General features: G+C 44.4%; 1 protein-coding gene across 2 annotated transcripts; it reads left to right on the forward strand.

Annotated features, from left to right (window-relative positions):
* Window positions 1-11,097: 11,097 nt before the first annotated feature.
* LOC134564884 (zinc finger SWIM domain-containing protein 6-like) lies at window positions 11,098-16,721 on the forward strand. Of its 2 annotated transcripts, none has more exons than XM_063424166.1 (2): window positions 11,098-12,230; window positions 14,144-16,721. In XM_063424166.1, the coding sequence occupies exons 1-2, from the start codon at window positions 12,152-12,154 to the stop codon at window positions 15,004-15,006; spliced, it is 942 nt and encodes a 313-aa protein (XP_063280236.1). In that variant the 5' UTR covers window positions 11,098-12,151; the 3' UTR covers window positions 15,007-16,721. The 2 variants fall into 2 exon arrangements, with proteins under 2 accessions (XP_063280236.1, XP_063280237.1); XM_063424167.1 differs by having other exon boundaries at window positions 12,171-12,230; window positions 12,605-16,721.
* The last annotated feature ends 1,992 nt before the right edge of the window (window positions 16,722-18,713 follow it).

The raw sequence follows: 18,713 nt of genomic DNA on the forward strand, positions 1-18,713 counted from the left end.
TTCATTCACTCCTTGCCTAATAGTAAGATAGGACGGCTTAGGCAATCCCATCTTCAAAGGTGTTTTTCCCCGAACACTCTCTAAAGCCAATGTAAATTGGACAGCCAAATCAAAAATTTTGTGGGCAGGTCTGTGAATTGAAATTTGTCCAGTGAAGGAATCTAGAGCAAACTGCAAGGATTTGTTTTCTTGAAGCAGGTGTTGTAACATAGCTTTTGTAATTTGGCCAGCTTTTAAACCAATGGGAATGTGAATACACTTGAAGTCACATCGGGCCAACTCTCTGATTCGGATTCTAGCCTTCCAAATCAGTTCAGCCACCAATTCTTGTGGCCTTGTAATTCTTTTGGACCGCTGGTGGCTAAGGAAAACCCACTCTATTATCAAGAGAGGGTGTCCTCGGCCAAGATCCTTCTTGGCTTCTTTGTCCCATTGGAAAATGATCCCATGGAGATGTGGCAACTTTCCCATGATGATAAATTTGAAAGGCAGGCCAGGTTCACATCTGTTTGCCTGCTGTGTGAACATGGTGACCTGTACCTTTTCTAATGCCTTCCGTGCCTCCTGGGTGAGGGCCCTAGGAGAACTCAGCTCTTCTTCCCCTTTCAGTTAATCAAAAAGGGGGGCCAGGTCTTCGGTGGTCAGCCCCACCCAGAGGCTCACCCAATTCAATGACCCACAGAGTTGATGGACATCTGAGAGGGTTCCAATTTTTGTTCTGATGGCAAATTTTTGTGGAACAATGGTCCGCTTCCCAATTTCGAGACCCAAGTATCTCCAAGGTGGCATATTTTGAACTTTGTCTTCCTGCAGCTCGAACCCTGCAACAACCAATGCATTGATTGTCAGGTCTAGCGCATGGGTTAGTACATCATCACTGGGGGCACACACAAGGACATCATCCATATAATGATGAATGATGGCCTTTTCCGTTGCTGCGCGGACTGGGAACAGCAAGGAAGTGACATACCATTGGCAGATTACTGGGCTGTTCTTCATCCCTTGCAGGAGAACTCTCCAACGGTAGCATTTCCTCGGGGCTTCTCAGTTGATGTTAGGGACCAAGAACGCAAACCAAGGAGCATTGTCAGGGTTTAGGGGAATTTGAAAGAAGCAGTCTTTGATGTCGATAACTGCCAATTGCCAATCTCCTGGGAGCATGGTTGGGGATGGCATCCCTGGCTGGACAGATCCCATATCTTCGATGACATTGTTTATCTGTCTGAGGGGCTCTTGGAGGAGCCGCCACTTGTTTTTGTCTCCCTTCTGGATAATAAAAATGGTGGAGTTCCATGGTGACATGGTCTCCTCGAGGTGACCTTTCCTCAGCTGCTCTTCCATGAGCTCATGAAGCACCTTTAATTTCTGCTTTGACAGTGGCCACTGCTCTACCCACACTGGTGCATCTGTTTTCCAATTCAGTTTTTGCGTAGGGCGCCTCTCAGTGGCCTGTGAGGGGTCTGGGATGTCAGTGGTGAGCCCCCCACTGGGCCATGAGATCCCTACCAAGCAAGGGTTCTGTGTAATCTAAAACAAAAGGGTGAAGACTTGACAATTGCCCTTTTGGCCCTCTAATTTGCACCACGCTCTTAGATTGTTTTGCCAATTTGATCCCCCCTACACCTTGTTCGTGTCCAGCCACATTATGCAGAGCCCAGTGTGATGGCCAGTACCATGTGGGTACAATCATCGCATCTGCCCTGGTGTCTAAGAGACCCGTGATGTTCATCGTCTCTCCTCCCACACTGAACTCACACTGCACCTTTGGTTTGTTGTTGGTGATTTTTCTGGACAGGGCAGGCTGATGGGATGTCCTCAGGAGGAGTATCCCAGGTAGGGATGTCCCTTTGGCAGAAAGGTAGGTTGGTGGGAGCAGTGCAGCCAGAGGATGAAGTCTCCGGGATCAGTCGTGGAAGTTCCCGGTACAACTTCGAACTCAGGCGGTCGGTACTTACAATCCCCTATTATGATGAACTTACCTTCAATCTGAGGCCAAGTACCGAGTTCACCGGGGTCCACTGTTACAAAATGCCAATCATCGTCACTCAGGAGCAATGACTCTGTGAGCCGCAACCTGTAAGGTTCGTGCATATAATCGGTGGTTAGAATTGGTGCAGCAAGGTCATGGTCAGAGATTTTTGTCAGGTCTGGTGAGGAGTCTGCAGGTGCAGCTCCTGTCTAGTCAAGTTCCTTGAGAGAAGATAGAATGTTATTTTCTGGTTTTGTTCTCCCCTTTTCCCTCTCCCCTTGGTCCACCCCTCTTATATCTTTGCTTTGGGTGGACCCTCCACTTGGATTGCCCTTCACTCCCTCTTGTTTTTTTCTTGAAAGCTTCAAAATCTTTCTTGAGTGGACTCTGGAGATACCAATATCCAGTCTTCCCACAGATCAGGTAGGGTCTGTCTCAGTCTTGCTGAAAGGATTTTTGACCCTGCGCCGGGGTCCTGCTCGATGGCAAAACAGATGGTACAGTAGTATCAATAGCAGTGGTTCTCAGAGCATGGCGGGGTGGTTGCTGTCTGGTGGGAAGATCAGGTGGGGGACCCATATGTGGAACCTTTACTTGGTAAACCTGCAACATATCTTTAAGAGTGGGCAGGGGGGTCTAGAGGCAGGCTAAGAATGGCAGCATGGCACAGCTCATTTGCATTTGCCAAAGGCCATTTCCTCTAGGACCTCATCCCGCACTTGCTCTTTTTTTACCTGCAACTCAATGGCTCCTGTTAGTCTTTCAACAAACTGAACAAAAGGCTCTGTGGGTCCTTTCCTAATCTTAGAGTAGGGTGGAAGTGGACCATGAGGCTGTAAGCGAAAAAATGCTTTCCCTGCCAAGTCTAATAATTTCAAGTGTGGGAAATGGGATATCAGATACTTAGGTTACAGCCATAGTCCATTGCCCCTCACCACATAGGTGGTCAAGGGTTAGAGTGTTGCCCTGGTCATCTACTGCAGATTCTGGGTTTCTTAACAAGTCTGGGAGGGCATCCCTCAGCAGCTTTTTCCATGCCACTTCCCAGAGTTTATACACAGTGGAGTTCATCAGGTATGAGAATAGCTGTTTGAGGTCTGCTGGGACAGCTACTGTCCCAGCAAGGTCGGCATTTAAAAGTCCCCAGAAGTATGGGCTTTCTCTCCCATACTCCTTGTGGGCTTTACAAAGGTCTTTTATAATTCCCTGGGAGAATGGGTGCCAGTGAGCATGTGTTGCATGCCCTCCTCTCGACCTGCGGTATGTGACAAGGGATGGGATCGGGCTTTCTTCTGGCTGCCCAGGTTACAGCTCATCACCATGGGGACCAAAACAGGTGTTCTCTCACAATGGAGGAGCGGTGTGCCCGAGCCTTCACAGCAGGTACGGTTGGTACGGGACAGCAAACATGGCCTCCACAAACACGGCCCAGGAACCGTAACAGCATCCATTGTTCATGCACGGGTCTCTGAGAAGGGCGTCTCAGTCTAATAGATGCACCTGCAGGGAGAAGCCTGGATCCCACCTCAAATCAGGCCAGAACTTCTGTGCTGCGGCCCAGGGTCCCTGGGGGTCTTGGCTTCTGGCAGTCATGAGGCAGATGAGGGATCTTCAGACCGACTCTTACACACATCTGTTGGCTCAACAGCAAGACATGTCTCTTCCTCGGGTGACAGGTGCTATGGGACCAGCTGAAAAGTACCACAGTTCCCCTCCCTGCAAGGATTTCTACAGACTGGCCACAGTATCTCCACTCTGCTCCACCCTCCATTCCATCCCCCTTAGCAGGTGCTATGGCTGCAGGCTGTGGGTGTGGAGAATCATCATGGAATAGGTTTCCAGCATGCCAACCACATTCCATCCAGGGAGAAGCAGCTGCATTTTACCTTTTAATTTCTGTATCATTATAACTTCTGTTAGGATGTGAATATAACTTCTCAGTTTCCTCTAATTTTACTCTCAGTCATCTTTCTATAGCCTCTATTTTCTCTTGAATTCAGTCTACTTGGAGGTGTTATGAAGAGTGTTACAATGGATTTCAAAAGGCAAGGATAACCCAGGTTCTTGCTAATAGATCCCTTGGGAAGGATTAGAGTGAAATGACACTGAATGGTTGGTGTTTGTAAATATATATATGTAGGATTTGTTTTAGAACAATTTGGGTGCAATGGAAAGCAGGTCTGTAGTCATTTGGTTATCTGATGGAAGACACATGACTGATGCTGAAAATGGTGGCAAGCATCAGCACTTTATTCCCCAGTACAACTTTTTATACCTTCATTCTCACATGCATAACACCTGTATGCCCTTTTACTCTTTTGTGATTGGTCAATACACATCAGCATTCCTCGCTTCTTTTCCCTCAGTGTTGTTCACCTATCTTACACAGCCGCACCCCATTAGGGATGAGACTCGGCTGCATCCCCATTCCTAATGTCCCATAATCTATTCTCTCACAATTATCTATTGTAATATAGCAATATAAAAGCATAACACGTAAGGAAATATATTAAGGAAAAGAAAGAGAAAGAAAGGATAAGAGTAGAAAGGTATAAAGTCACCACCCATGAGTCCAGTGATGAGATCTGGTTGTTGCAATTGCAATGTCCGTTGTTTGAAGTGATGGTTGCAGTCTCGATCCATCAGGGATGGGGAAAGCCCAAGAAACACAAAGTTCGGTGGGATAATATACGCTCAGGCTCAGTGGGGAATTTCACACAATGTTGTAATGCTGTGGACCACTGGAAACTTTGGAAGACTTTGATGGTTTATAACGCCTTGTAAGACATTACAGCTGTCTCTTAGGTCAGCATAATTCAATCAGTTATGGGCCATCAGAAGGGATGAATACCTTCAGGCCTATGTATGAATGTTCTGTGTGAATGTCTTAGTGCTTCTCTGGAAGGGAATTTTCACACCTGAGCCACTTGTGTAAGAACACTGGCATGATAAAATGCACTATTCCACCTGACAGGATTTGCCTCTTGTCAGCCTCTTCCCTTATCTTGTTCAACACCCAGCTTGTAGCCTGAGGTGGTGGGTGTGCAAGCCCTCTGCAACTAACTGATTACTTTGCTCATCATCAGCAAAGCATCCTGCTGATTGTTTGAGCCATTAACCGTTAACAGTCCATTCTCTAACAGGGGAAAGCTGAAAATTCTTCTTGGACATTGGAAGACTGTTAGCCTTCAATTTGTGTGTGCATTGATACAGGAAGTCCAGTGTATTGGTTTTGCATGGCCTAATTTTGGTACTAGGAGGCAAGGGGGGCTACAGGGGTGGCTTTTGTGAGAAGCTGCTAGAAGCTTCTTTCATGTCCAGCAGAGCCAGTCCCTCTTCGCTCCAAAGATGGATGTGCCACTGGTCAAGGTTAGGCCAATTAGAAATGGTGGTAAGGCCTCTGTGATAACAGATTTAAGAAGAAAGAAAAACAAAAAAATTGTTGTGCAGTTGCAATTTCAGCCAGAGAAGAGGGGGATGAGAACATGTGAGAAGAACAACTCTGCAGACACCAAGGTCAGTGAAGAAGGAATGGGGAGGAGGTGCTCCAGGCACTGGAGCTAGGATTCCTCTGCAGCCCATGGTGAAGAACACAGTGAAGCAGGCTGTCCCCCTGCAGCCCATGGAGATCCAGAGGGATGCAGAGATCCATCCAGAACTCATGGAGGAGCCCCATGCCAGAGCAGGTCGATGCCTGAGAGCAGGCGGTGACCCTGAGGTGGGCCCATGGAGACTGGGGCCCTGCTCCCATGCTGGAGAAGCCTGTCCTTGAAGGGCTGCACCCTGTGGAAGAATGACCCACGCTGCAGCAGTTTGCGGAGGACTGTTGCCTGTGGGATGGACTCAAGTTACAGCAGGTTGCAGAGAGCTGTTGCTAGTGAGATGGACTCACATCAGAGAAGTTTGTGGAGAACTGTCTCCCATGGGAGGGACCCCACAGTGGAGCAGGGGAACAACTCCTCTCCCTGAGCAGTGGGAGAAGCCATGGGTGATGAACTGACCAGAACCCTTATGCCCTGTCTCCTTGTGTTGCTGGGGTAGGAGGCAGAGCTGGAAGAAGGGAGGGGTGTGGGGAAGATGTTTTAAGGTTTTATTTTACTTCTCATTATCCTGCTCTGATTTTGTTAGTGTAATAAATTCAACGCATATCTTTAAGTTGAGCCTGTTTTGCCCGTGATGGTATTTGATGAGTGATTTCTCCCAGTCCTTATCTCAAACCATGAACCCTTTGTTAAACTTTCTCTCCCCTGTCCAGCTGCAGAGGGGAGTGAGTGAGTGGCTTTGGTGAGTGCCTGGCATCCCCCCAGCGTTATCCTATGACATCCGAGTTGGACCTCCTGGCTGACAGGACACACTGCTGACTCATTCAACTTGCCATCAACCAGGATCCCCAGGTCCCTTTCCACAGTGCCGGTCTCCAGCCTCTTGTTCCCCAGTCTATCCATATATCCAGAGTTATCTTGTCTCAGATGCAGAATCTGGCAGTTGTCTTTTTTAAACTTCATACAGTTGGTGATTGCCCAAGCAATGACTACAAGTGATATAAAATATGGGCATAGCAATAAGAGCTTATAGTCCTTTTTCTATGATTCTGCTGGCTTTATGAGAGAACTTCTTTGCAGGTACTCCTTCTCCAGAGAGATAAATCGTTGGATCCCACCCCTCAGGTGTGTCAACTGTACCATTCAGCTTGGTGTCATCTGCAAATTTCTCAGGGTGCATTTGATCCCTTTGTCTATGTCAATATAGAAGATTTTGATTAACACTGGTCCCAATACAGATCCCTGGAGGGACACCAGTTGTCACCGATGTCCATTGGGACTCTGAACCATTGACCACTACCCTCTGGATGTGACTATCCAATCATTTTTTATCCATCAAACAGTCCACCCATCAAATCCATCTCTCTCCAATTTTGAGAGAAAGATGTTGTGAGGGAACATTTCAAAGGCTTTACAGAAGTCCAGATAAATTACATCTGCAGCCCTTCCCTTGTCCACTGTGCTAGTTTTGCACAGAAATGATTTTTCTGGGAAAAGCTGTAGCAAAACTAATCAGTTACTAGGTTTGAATACTGATATTTTGTGAAGCCACTGGAAAGGTGACACACTTCTGTGAAAACACAGGTTAAAAATTGAGGAAAATCTCGGGAAGCTGTTTTTCTTTTCGGCTTGGCAAGAGGTAACAGGGGCCGGAGGGTCTTTGTGGTCCCCGGGCATGAGGTGGCCTGGCGGGGCCCTGCTGCTGTTGCAGCTCTGGCAGAGCTGGGCCCAGTGGCTGCCAGGAAGGGAGAGGGGAGGAGAGGCTCGATTGAGGTCAGCGGCTGTTAATATCTTGCCTCTAAATTCACTCTTCTATCATGACCCCAGGAGGCCTGGCAGGGCCGGGCTGGGCCCCTCTCACCCCTCTCTCTCCCAGCAGCTGCCAGGTTGGAGAAGCCCCAGCCACGGACATGCTGCTGTGAGATCTTAGCTCTCTCTCCCCCTAGTGCGCTCCAGTCTCTGCTACCAAGACCCTTTGCAGAGGGAGGGGCTCAGCTGTGTGAGATCCTGGCTCACCCCCGGTATGGCCTGAATTTACTACTTTTGGTCACGGCCTGGAATAACTATTATACCTTCTGCAGACCTGGGAGAGATTTAACTTTTTTTACACAGATGAAACTTGCAAAATATTAAATTTTCTTTGAGGGAGAGAAAAGGGACAGAGTAGAGACATGTAGAGAGATAATATGAACACATCAAAATCAGTGAAGGAAGAGTTGAAGCCTAGATGGAAGAGAATGAAAAGATGCCTTAGTTTTAAGCTGAAATTCTTTTGTAAGCCATAGTAATAGACTGTAATATACTAGAATATCTCTTTAAATCATAGAAAATATGCATTGGGGAGATGAGAGTATTCAAATTATCAATCTGAGCAAAGGTATTTGTAGTGAACTAAGTAAATATTGAAGTAGCTGTAATCTTATGAAAAATTTGAACAGAGAAAGATGAGACAAACATTTGCCCCCAGAAAGAGAAAAGATCTCTGTTCCTAGTGATGCCTTAGGAAACTGATGCCTTGGAAGGCTGACCTGAAATAGAGACTGGACAGAGCTAGAAAATAAAGTAGGTATTTCTTGAAAGGCCTCCAGGATCCACCTTGGGCAGAACAGGAACCTGACCAAGGCTGCACCCTGGGTGGACCAAGAATGGCCACAAAATGGCTGACCAGTCATGAGATACTACATTTTTATAAGTTTTGGTGAATTTGCATACTGGGGTTTAATTTTCCAATTACAGCTTCAGGTTGTGAGGTCCCATCCCTCTTGTTCCTCCTCTCAGTCCACTGTTGTTTATGTTGTTGGGCTGAAAGTTGTCCCTGGTCCCCAGTAAGAAAAGGATTTGTTTTGTCTACCTACTCTGTGAAGAGAGATTACTGGCACTTAATATGAGGCTCAGAACTACATCTCTAGGTAGCACAGAATCTGAAAATACGAAAGCTAAAACCTAAGGCATCACTAGAGATAAAAGAAACCTTTACTTTTAAACCATTCATCTTTAAAATAGTACCCCATGAGTATCATGGCCCATAATGCAGCTGTGGGAAGGCTGCGTAATATGGGAAGAACGTCACAACTGCAGATTCCTGGGTGGCTACTTTTGTGAAAATTAAAAACCACAAGAAGACTGTCTGTCTTGTGGGAAGTTTCCATAGCAGACCAAAAGAGACTTCTCTCTCTAAATGAACTGATGAAAGACTATTTTATAAGTAGTAAACTGACCAAGGGTTCTAAATTTTCTCTCTATACATTGTCCGTGAGAAGGGAAAAGAAAGTTGTGGGGGAGGGGAAGTGTTTTTAAGGTTTCATTCTGATTCTTATTAAGTTTTTCTTTTGCTTGTAATTTTGTTAATAAACCTGTCTTTATACCCTTTTAAGTTTTGAGCCTGCTTTGCTTCTCTCCTAATCCTATCTCACAGCAGAAAAAGAATATATAATTCTAGGAGACACTCAAACCACTACACTAATTTTGGAAAACAAAAATAGGCAAACTTGAAACCACTACATCCACTGATATAGACACTCCATCATAGAAGGCCACTGGGTTGGTCAGGCAGGACTTGTCCTTGGTGAAGCTGTGCTGGCTGTCTTGAATCACCTCCCTGTCCTCCATGTGCCTTAGCAGAGCTTCTAGGAGGATCTGTTCCAGGATCTTCCCAGACACAGGGGTGAGGCTGACAGGGTGGTAGTTCCCAGGGTCCTCCTTTTTACCCTTTTTAAAGATGGGTGCAATGTTTCCCTTTTTCCAGTAACCTGGAACTTCATGCAACTGCCATGACTTTTCAAATATGATAGAGAATGGCTTGGCAACTACATCAGCCAATTTTCTCTAGACTCTGGGATGCATTTCATCAGGTCCCATGTACTTTTGCACATTCAGGTTCCTCAGGTGGTCACAAACCTGATCTTTACTTACAGTAGGAGGGACTTTGGTCACCCAGTCCCTTTCCTGCTGTCTATCTACTTGAGAGGTATTATAGACTGAGGCAAAAACGGTTTTGAGTACCTCAGCCTCTTCTTCATCATCTGTTGCTACCAGTGTTCCAGCACTGCTTATCGAGGGGAGTACACCTACTTTGACCTTCCTTTTCTGGTTCACAGATCTGTAGATGCCCTTCCTGTTATTCTTTGCATCCCTTGCCAGGTTCAGTTTCAGTTTTACCTTTGCCTTCTTCACCCTGTCCCTACACAACTGAACTTCATCCCTATACTCTTTCCAGGATACCTGTCCTAGTTTCCACTGCCTGTGCCTTTGCTTCTTTCCCTTTACTTTGATCAGCAGGTCAGTCATACCAGTCTCCTGCCTTCTTTGCCTGTTTTCTTGATCCTGTGGATTGTTAGCTCTTGTGCTTTATGGAAGACATCCTTAAAGATCTGCCAGTTCTGTTCCATTCCCTAGTCCCTGAGGGCAGTCTTCCAGGGGATCCCACTATCTCCCTTAAGAGCTGGAAGTTTGCTTTCCTAAAGTTCAGGGGCCTAACTTTACTCCTTACCTGACCCATATCCCTCAGGACTGCAAACTCCACCAATGTGTGATCACTGCAGCCCAGGCTGCCTCCAGTCTTGACATCCCTGATAAACTCACTTGCGTTGGTGACCAACAGATACAGTAACACATCCCCTCTGGTAGTGCTATCTATTACCTGGCTCAAGAAGTTGTCATCCATGCATTCCAGGAGCCTCCTGGAATACCTACATCTTGCTGTGCTACTTTCCCAGCAGATGTTGGGGTGGTTGAAGTCCCCCAGCAGGATGAGAGCTTGCAAGTGCAATGTCTCCTGTAGCTGGAGCAAGAAGGCTTTGTGAATAGGCTCTCCTTGATCAGGTGGCCTGTGGTAGACACCAACCACAAGGTTCCCTTTGTTGCCTTGATCTCTGGTCCTTACCCACAGGCTTTTGACCTGCTCATGGCTGTTCTTCAGACAGCTCTTCACTGTTGGTGAGGAAATCAAATGCAAAGAAAAATCTAAATGTAAGAAATAATCTAAATTTAAAAATTCAAAATGTCAATATCAAGAAAACACACTGAGCTTCGAGCTCTGCTCTAGGTGTTGTTTTTCTCTTCTTGACTGCCTCTTTCCCATGCAAGCTCCCTTTTATTTTAATTTTGTTACAGATAAACAACTGCCTTCTGATTGGTCCTCAGGGCCTCTGCTAATTTTGTAACACACAAAACATGTCTGAAGCATTCCATGAATGTGATTGTTTTCAATCACAGTAAATTACACACTCATATGGTGGTCTTCCACCAAGGTAATTTTTTTGCAGCATGCTCAGCAAACACACAAATTAGCAGAGCCTTTAGGGTTAATATTCTCTTGTTCTAATCCTGGTTAGGATGCCGGGTGTCTGGCACTGTTCCCACACTTCACAATACACCTCTGATGCAGAGAAACCCATCTGCCTCTCCTTCCTCCCCTGTCTCTTCTGAACAGCCTGTAGCCAGTCATGGGATTCATCTCACCAAGTTTCAGTAGTAGCAACAAGGTCATAACTTTCTAGCAGCACGGTGACTTCCAACTCCTGTTTCTTGCCCATGCTGCATTGCATTGGTGTAAAGGCACCTCAGCTGGACTGTTGGCCATGTATCCTTCCAAGAAGAACATCCCTTAATTCCTTTGAGATATTTCCCTGGTGTTTTCCTGTTGGCTTCTGTTACTTCAGGAGTCCCTGGCTCATCTCCATAAGACTGCAAATGTGCTCCAGTGTGGCCAGCACATTTACGAGTCACCACCAGAGGACCCTCACTTGCACTCCATCCCTCTTGGCCTTTCATCCCACAGCTTTGCAGGTACAAGCCTGATATAGTCCCCCTTCCCCCTCACATCTAGTTTAAAACCCTGCTAATGAGCCCCACTAGTTCCTGAGCAAAGACTCTCCTCCTTCACTGAGAAAGGTGAGTTCTGGCTGATGCCAGCATGCCCAGTGCTGCTTAGGCCATTCCATTGTCAAACCCCCCCAAATTATGGTGGTGACAATAGCTGTGCTGCCACATATGAATAGACTGGACCTGTCTGTTTCTTCCAGTGTTGCTACCTTCAACTGGAAGTATAGAGGAGAATATAACTTGTGCCCCAGAATACTCGCATAAATCTGGAAGTGTGTATATATGTATCTTTGCAGCATAAGCAGTCAGTCAAATCACAGTACACTGACTCCTATCTGTATTGTTGAAGTCAATGACCAGAAAATGCAGATGGGGGAAAAATCTGATTGGTTAGATTGCCCAACAGGAGTTCACATGTTTCCACTTTAAAGATTTATATATAGAGAGGGAGGAGATACAGGATAATTTAATTTTAATTGAAAAATTGGGTTTTGTTGTTGGTTGGGGGCAAGAAGGCTTTTTTATGGGGTGGTGGGGGTTTTGTTTGGTTTTTTTTCTTCCCCCCAAATAAAAGAGAGTTTCTTCTCTAGCCTAAAAGGACCTGCAGAATTACTCTCTGTATGCTCTTCTAAGATATTAGAGTAGTATTTATCAAGTCTTTTGACATATCAGCTAGAAAGAGGCAACAGAGCAGAGAAGGCAAGAGGCTACCATTTTGAACCTCAGTGTATTCAAGTAACTTAAATCCCTGATTTTTGGTATATTGTCTTGATTTTACAATAGGATGAATTTGTACTTTGTGTTGTTTTAATAGGTGATGCGGATGACACTGTCAACATTGAATTGGCGAAGACGGGAAATGGTGAGGTGGTTGGTAACATGTGCAACAGAAATAGGTATGTTCTGAGATGCTTCTCAAGGGCTCCTGTCTTTTTGCCAGCTAATCTTAAAGGGCTTGATCTTGTTTGTCAACACTCAGGCTCTGCAAATATCTCCTACCTTCTGTTCCTCTTTAAAATCCCCTTTTTAGAAGACCGTAATTATGTCAGTAATAAGTGGGTTTTGTGAGCATGCAATAGAATAGGCAAAGGCCAAGTGAGACAATACTTGATTAATGCAGTGTAACTTCTTTTCCCTTCAAGGTAGGGACATCCATAACCCAGATTTCCCCTTCTTCCCTCTATGTTGGGTTTGGGTTTGAGGCTGCAGCAGAGAAAAGGATAGTGGTCGTGGGATGTTACATTATGCTGCAACTTTGCTTGCTCTGAAGGGTGAGGCTCCAAAAGACTGGTGAGAGCACTGTCTTGTCAGCTGTGGGGAAGATGAACCACAAAACAGGTGAATGAAATGCTGAAGTTGCATCCCATTGTGTGGCAGACAAGATCTCAGGAAGGGGTTCTCATTGCTTGTTTTCTTGGTTTCATTTTATAAGCCCCTTTGTAAATCCAGGCTTAGAGTGTAATGCTTATTTATTACATGGCTATGGCATTGTGCAGGCCTCTCGTCTGCACTGGAAAGCAAATCAAACACTAATGTAACCCAAGCCTTTCTATGATATTGCTCAGAGTACTTCCCTAATAAAAATCTTTATGTTCAAACATATCAATTCAATAAAAAATGTATCTGAAAAGCCTGTTGGGAGAGGGTAGAGGTTAGGATTTTTTATTTTACTTCTTTTAAAGTTGTGCTTAGTATTAAATATCATGGTGTTCTATGAAATGAGACATTTGGCATGCTTTAATATTCTTTTGTGCATGCGCTGTACTGTGACATGCACGTTAAGAAAAGAAGTTAAAATTGCCTTTTAAGCATTTGGTGTGAGGGCTGCTTTTGAGTGATTTGATAAAAACAAATGAGCCAGAACTTGTTATCCAAATTGTCTTAGATAACAAGTAAAACAGCTCAGTTGTCTCACTGGGATATAAAAGCTTATCTTGCAGACTTTTTTGTTATCTGCATTTCAGTCATTGCTACAGAGTGTACATAGTTAGCTGTCGCGGTGCCTGCTTGCTTGAGGTACCTTCTCAAGCCTGCCTGGCTAGCTCTGGCACCACAGCGGCTTTTGGCATGGTCAGCAAGGCATGCAAGCTGGACCAACCCGGTGAGTCCTTGTCCGGAGCAGCGCCAGAGGACACAGGTGGAATGAGGCGACGAAGGCAAGGAAGGAAGAGAGGACTCTGAGGAGCTGTAACAAGAGTTTATTGGTGTCTCTTGCCAGACCTCCTCAGCTCTCGACACCTGCTCTGGCAGGCCCTTGATTGCCGGCTAACAGCAGCTTTTACAGGGGGGTGGAGAAAGGGGAAGGGGCAAGGGATCAGCCAACCAGGGGTGATTTGAGAGTGGCTCCAGGGATAACAGGCATCCTCGGGAACCAACCCAGTAGAGGAAGGAGGGACCTCCTCTGGTCCTGACCTATCACTCGACGCCTTCCTTAGAACTTTCTAGCTCACGGGAGAGGCTCCGAAATGACAGGCAGGCTCCTGAGGAGGGGGAGTAGGGGATTGACAGGTAACCGAAGGAGGGGGAATTCCAGGGTACAACCAAGTGGAAGTGGGAATAGGGGTACAAAGAACAAACCATTTAACATAGTAAACTCACATGAAATAAATGAACAAAACCACACCACAAGTTAGCCTTTATTTTAATGTCCTTTTGCAGACATGTTATCTGTTTTAACTTTTCTTGCTGAAGCTGTACTCCCTCTTCAGTGTACTGGCAACCTCTTAGAACTTTGAATATAATCTTTTGCTGAACATCTATATCTGCTAGCTTTTGTCAGTTGTGCTTAATCCTTTCTTTCTCTCCCCAGGTGTTTATGCATTGGATAGTATAATGCAAAACTGGTTTACACTTTTCACTCCAACAGAAGCCACTAGTATTGTTGCTACAACAGTGATGTCCAACAGCACCATTGTCCGTCTGAATCTGGATTGTCATCAGCAGGAGAAGCTGGCCACCAGTGCTAGAAGACTTGCTCTACAGTGTGCCATGAAGGACCCTCAAAACTGTGCCCTCTCCGCACTGACTCTGTGTGAAAAGGATCACATAGCTTTTGAGACTGCTTACCAAATTGTTCTAGATGCGGCTACAACCAGCATGAGCTACTCACAGCTTTTTACTATAGCACGATACATGGAGCACCGTGGTTACCCTATGCGGGCCTATAAGCTGGCCACTTTGGCCATAATGCATCTCAGCCTGAGTTACAATCAGGACACACACCCTGCCATTAACGATGTTCTCTGGGCATGTGTTCTCAGCCACTCTCTTGGGAAAAATGAGCTAGCAGCTGTAATACCTCTGGTGGTCAAAAGTGTCAAGTGTGCAACAGTACTGTCAGATATTTTGCGCAGGTGTACTTTGACCACTCCAGGCATGGTGGGACTCCATGGAAGGAGGAATTCCGGTAAGCTCATGTCACTGGACAAAGCCCCTTTAAGACAACTCTTGGATGCCACGATCGGAGCTTACATTAATACAACTCATTCACGTCTCACTCACATCAGCCCACGACACTATAGTGAGTTTATAGAGTTCCTCAGCAAGGCCCGAGAGACCTTCTTAATGGCTCATGATGGACTCATACAGTTTACACAGTTTATTGATAATCTAAAACAAATCTACAAAGGGAAAAAGAAACTGATGATGTTGGTTCGTGAGCGGTTCGGTTGATGAAAATGAGTGAAGGGAGGAGGTGATTTGTTTTTACTTGAGCCTGCCTTTGTATCCTTTTGAACTTAAAGAAACAAAGCCACACTGGTATTATGTGTGTATAGATATACTGAGTTTGAAAACTAAGCTGTCATGTTGTGAAAGTGTGTGTGTTTAATTTTTTTTCCTTTTTTTCTGTTTTGTGTGAGAGAGGGTAAAAAAAGGTTTGGTTTACACTGAGTATATGTTGTCAAGTGGCAAAAGCCCACATCACTCTCCTGTTCTTTTTGTATATGTTCACAGCCTCAAAAACAAAACATACTGCAATGGCTTAAAAAAGCAAACAAAACACCTCCATCCTGTGATAAGTACCTCAAATGGATTCAACTTTACTCCTTTGTAACTCCTCATTATATTTCAACATATTTGAACAAATCAACAAATGAAATACTAGTAGTTAAAAGGCTGACCATGTGGCTTTGCAGTGCTGTTCATCCAGAAGCATGGCACACAATGCTTGTGCATGTGGAAACTTAGCAACTGTCAACATACATTTCTCAGGGATTTATCAAAATAATTTTTTTAAGTATGAGAGCATTTATTGTACTGTATATATATTATAGTATATGTCTGAATATTGAAAAAATCTAACATTAATTTATAAAAAAATCAACTCTATGTAATACAAAATACTTGAAGCTGCAGTAGCTTGGTTTCAAAGAAAAACTATCTGAAGGACTAAAGTGCGCCTTGCTTCAGGGTTGGCTCAGGTGGTGAACTATATGCTGGGCATTTATTCAGAGCCATCTTTTGGATTGCGTGGTTGGAATGATACCTACTGGGGAAGTTTTTAATATGTATGTATGTGTATATATATATATGTATGTATGTATGCATGTATATATATGTATACACACATAAACACATGCTTGTAACAGGCACTATAGTACAGAGGGACAACAAAAAAAATACACAGCCAGAGCAGCAAGCCTTAGCATTAAGAATACAGTATGCCAGAATTGGGGTTTGTGCCTCCTAGCCTAGGAAATGTAAAGAAATATCATTTTTGACACAAAATGCAAAATGATTGGCGTGATACATTACGTCTTTGCAGCGAGCTAATAATAAGCTAACCTTTGTGCACAAATATATATGTATTATATATATTCTGCATAGGTATTTTGACTTTGTGCAGGACAGAAAGTTGTGTAGGTATGACTGTTCTACTTTTCTGTTCATTTTTCTAATATATTTTATTTTCTCTAGAATTACTCAAGCAAAAACAACCTTCTATCTTGCCTTGTCTTAATGCTTTAAATTAACCAAACTGGAGATCTAACTACCAAACCATTCATTATATTATTAAACACCAACTTTGATTGCAGTATCGTGTCTTTGCTTTAGCTGATTGTTCTGTATCCTTGTGCTTTTTAAAACAGTTTTTGTTCTGGTGCAAAAGTTGTCCAGTGTCTCTTGTTCCCTTCATTAGAGAACATGCTAGAGGTAGGTGCGTAGGTATTTTTGTTTAGAAAAACTATTTCATGCTCTCCATTTTATTTATTATAATAGGTAAAAAGGTTGTACTTCATTAACCATATAAACATGCTCATGAAGTTGAAATTAAGATTTGATACAATGATATCAATTTATTTATGTAACTAGATCACTGTTTTATAAACTTGTTACTGATAACAATTTTTTTTTGTTTTAATTAAAATTAGTTTTTTGAAAGTTGATTCTGCCTCCTTTATGGTGTCTGTTGCTTGAGTTAAATTATGTATGGATAGTTCATAGATGTTAAAAGCCCAGCTTGCAACTTTGGTGCATTATGGTGATAAGCAATATGACCAAGAAAGAAATGTTTTGTTCCTCAAAAATCTGCTGAGGAACAGTAGTGTTCACAATTACAACATCTCCTTTGCTCATGGAGGAAGACTTGGTGTGTCAGAGGGACCAAATGCTGCCTGCAATTGAAGATGTGTGGTCTATACAACAAACCATAAGCCTTGACATATTGCCCTGGTAGGATGGAAGAGTGTGTGGGAGCATGTTTCCACTCAGTGGATTATATGGGTGCCCATGAGAGTTGAGATGTGATGCAGATATATACAAGGACAGTTCATGCTGCTCTTTGGATTTTATAAAGCATTTTGTGTATTCTGAACTGTGCAACTCACTCCACCCAGCATGGAGTTCTTGCTCACCAACTAATAGACAACATTTCTGCATTTTTGGAGTCTTTGCTCGGTAAGATGTGTCTAAGTTTTCCAGCTCTCAGTGAATCATGCGATACAGAATGGTTGAAATTTGGAGTGTTCTGCTTTACCAAGATCTTTATCATCTTAGGTATATGATGTCATATTTGACTACATGATCTGAACACCTTCACTTTGGTTTTTTTTAGTATCTTCAGCTGAAAACAGAATTAGCATGCAGCAAGCAACTATCAGAGATGCCAATGTACCCATGCATTCTGACAGTGAGACTTGTGTCACTGGAAGATTAATGAGGAAAAGACCTGAATCTTTGTACAACTTGTCATGTAAATATGAGTCTTTGCCAAGCCTTGCTAGCAGTTGAGTTGTCCTGACCTGGTAGTACTAACATTCTGTAGCCTTCTATGCCTTTCCAAGCATTGCATTTGCATGACATGTTTGCTTCATTACTTTGTCTTAAAATAATTTTCTGCTATAGACAATAAGGAATGAGAAGGATGCTCCATTCTGTAAAAGGATTTGTGTGGGTGTTGGGGCTTTTTTGCCTCTTACAAATAATTCAGCATTAGGGATATTGTGGATTATATAGATTGCAAAACTGAAGCCTATTTGAAGACAAAGGCTTTACAATGAAACGAGATCTTGATGGCTGCCACCTGCTTTTGACAAGCACAATGGCTTATTCTTCTTTCAGAACTGATCAAAGTTTCTTTGACTTGTTTTCACGACTGATTGAAATCTCTTTATATCCTCAGTGGTGCTGCACAGTGCAGTTCACACCATGTTAAAAACTCTCATGGACCAACAGATGATTGTCCCGTGTGTCTAACAAGCATGTCTAGATATGTACTGCTTTTGTTTTGTGGAGATAGGAAGAGCACAGGAAACACATTTCATGGTGTCCTGGTTTGAGGGGAAGTGAGTTTTCTAGGAAGTTGTGGTCAAACCAATCAGTGGTCAGGTTTGAATGTTGGCACCTGGAGTGACCACTGAGAGGTTGGACACGCCTCTGAGAACACAAGGGGTTAAAAGCAAGGACTTCCAGAGGGATTTCCTTTTTCTGGTTCCGCTTTCAGGAGAGAAGCATCTTCTTCTCCTCCCCTGTCCAGCTTACAAGGCTGGGTGGGGGAGGGAAACCATGCAGCCAGGCCAGGCGGCCGGGCTGAGGTAGGCTGGTGCCCCGGGGGGAGAAGAGAGTGAACGGGACTGGAGCTGAGCCAGCCCCATCCAGGATGGAGGGGTGGAGAACTGTGGAGGTGCCTTCTGTCCCCGTCCGTCCCGTCTGTACCCGTCCGTCCTCCTCCCCCCCCCAGGGAGAAGGTGTCCAGCGGCGTGTGGGGGTGCCTGAGCCTGCGAGTGCCAGAGCCTGCGGCCCTGACGGGAGCTTTAAACTCTTTCCGAGGCAGAAGAAAACTTTTTCCAGACATTGATTCTCATGGCTGGTGATTTCAGAAGAGAGAGAGACAGCCTGGGACTGAGATGATAAAGGAAGATGAAAAGAATCCCAGATGG

Source organism: Prinia subflava (genome assembly GCF_021018805.1).
Source record: "Prinia subflava isolate CZ2003 ecotype Zambia chromosome W unlocalized genomic scaffold, Cam_Psub_1.2 scaffold_22_NEW, whole genome shotgun sequence".
In the NCBI taxonomy this organism is placed as follows: domain Eukaryota; kingdom Metazoa; phylum Chordata; class Aves; order Passeriformes; family Cisticolidae; genus Prinia; species Prinia subflava.

Bases quoted from the DNA above. Each gene is read 5' to 3' on its own strand.
- LOC134564884 (XM_063424166.1), top strand. From the start codon at position 12,152: ATGCGGATGACACTGTCAACATTGAATTGGCGAAGACGGGAAATGGTG. The intron at 12,231-14,143 runs GTATGTTCTGAG...TTCTCTCCCCAG, and splicing joins AACATGTGCAACAGAAATAG to GTGTTTATGCATTGGATAGT.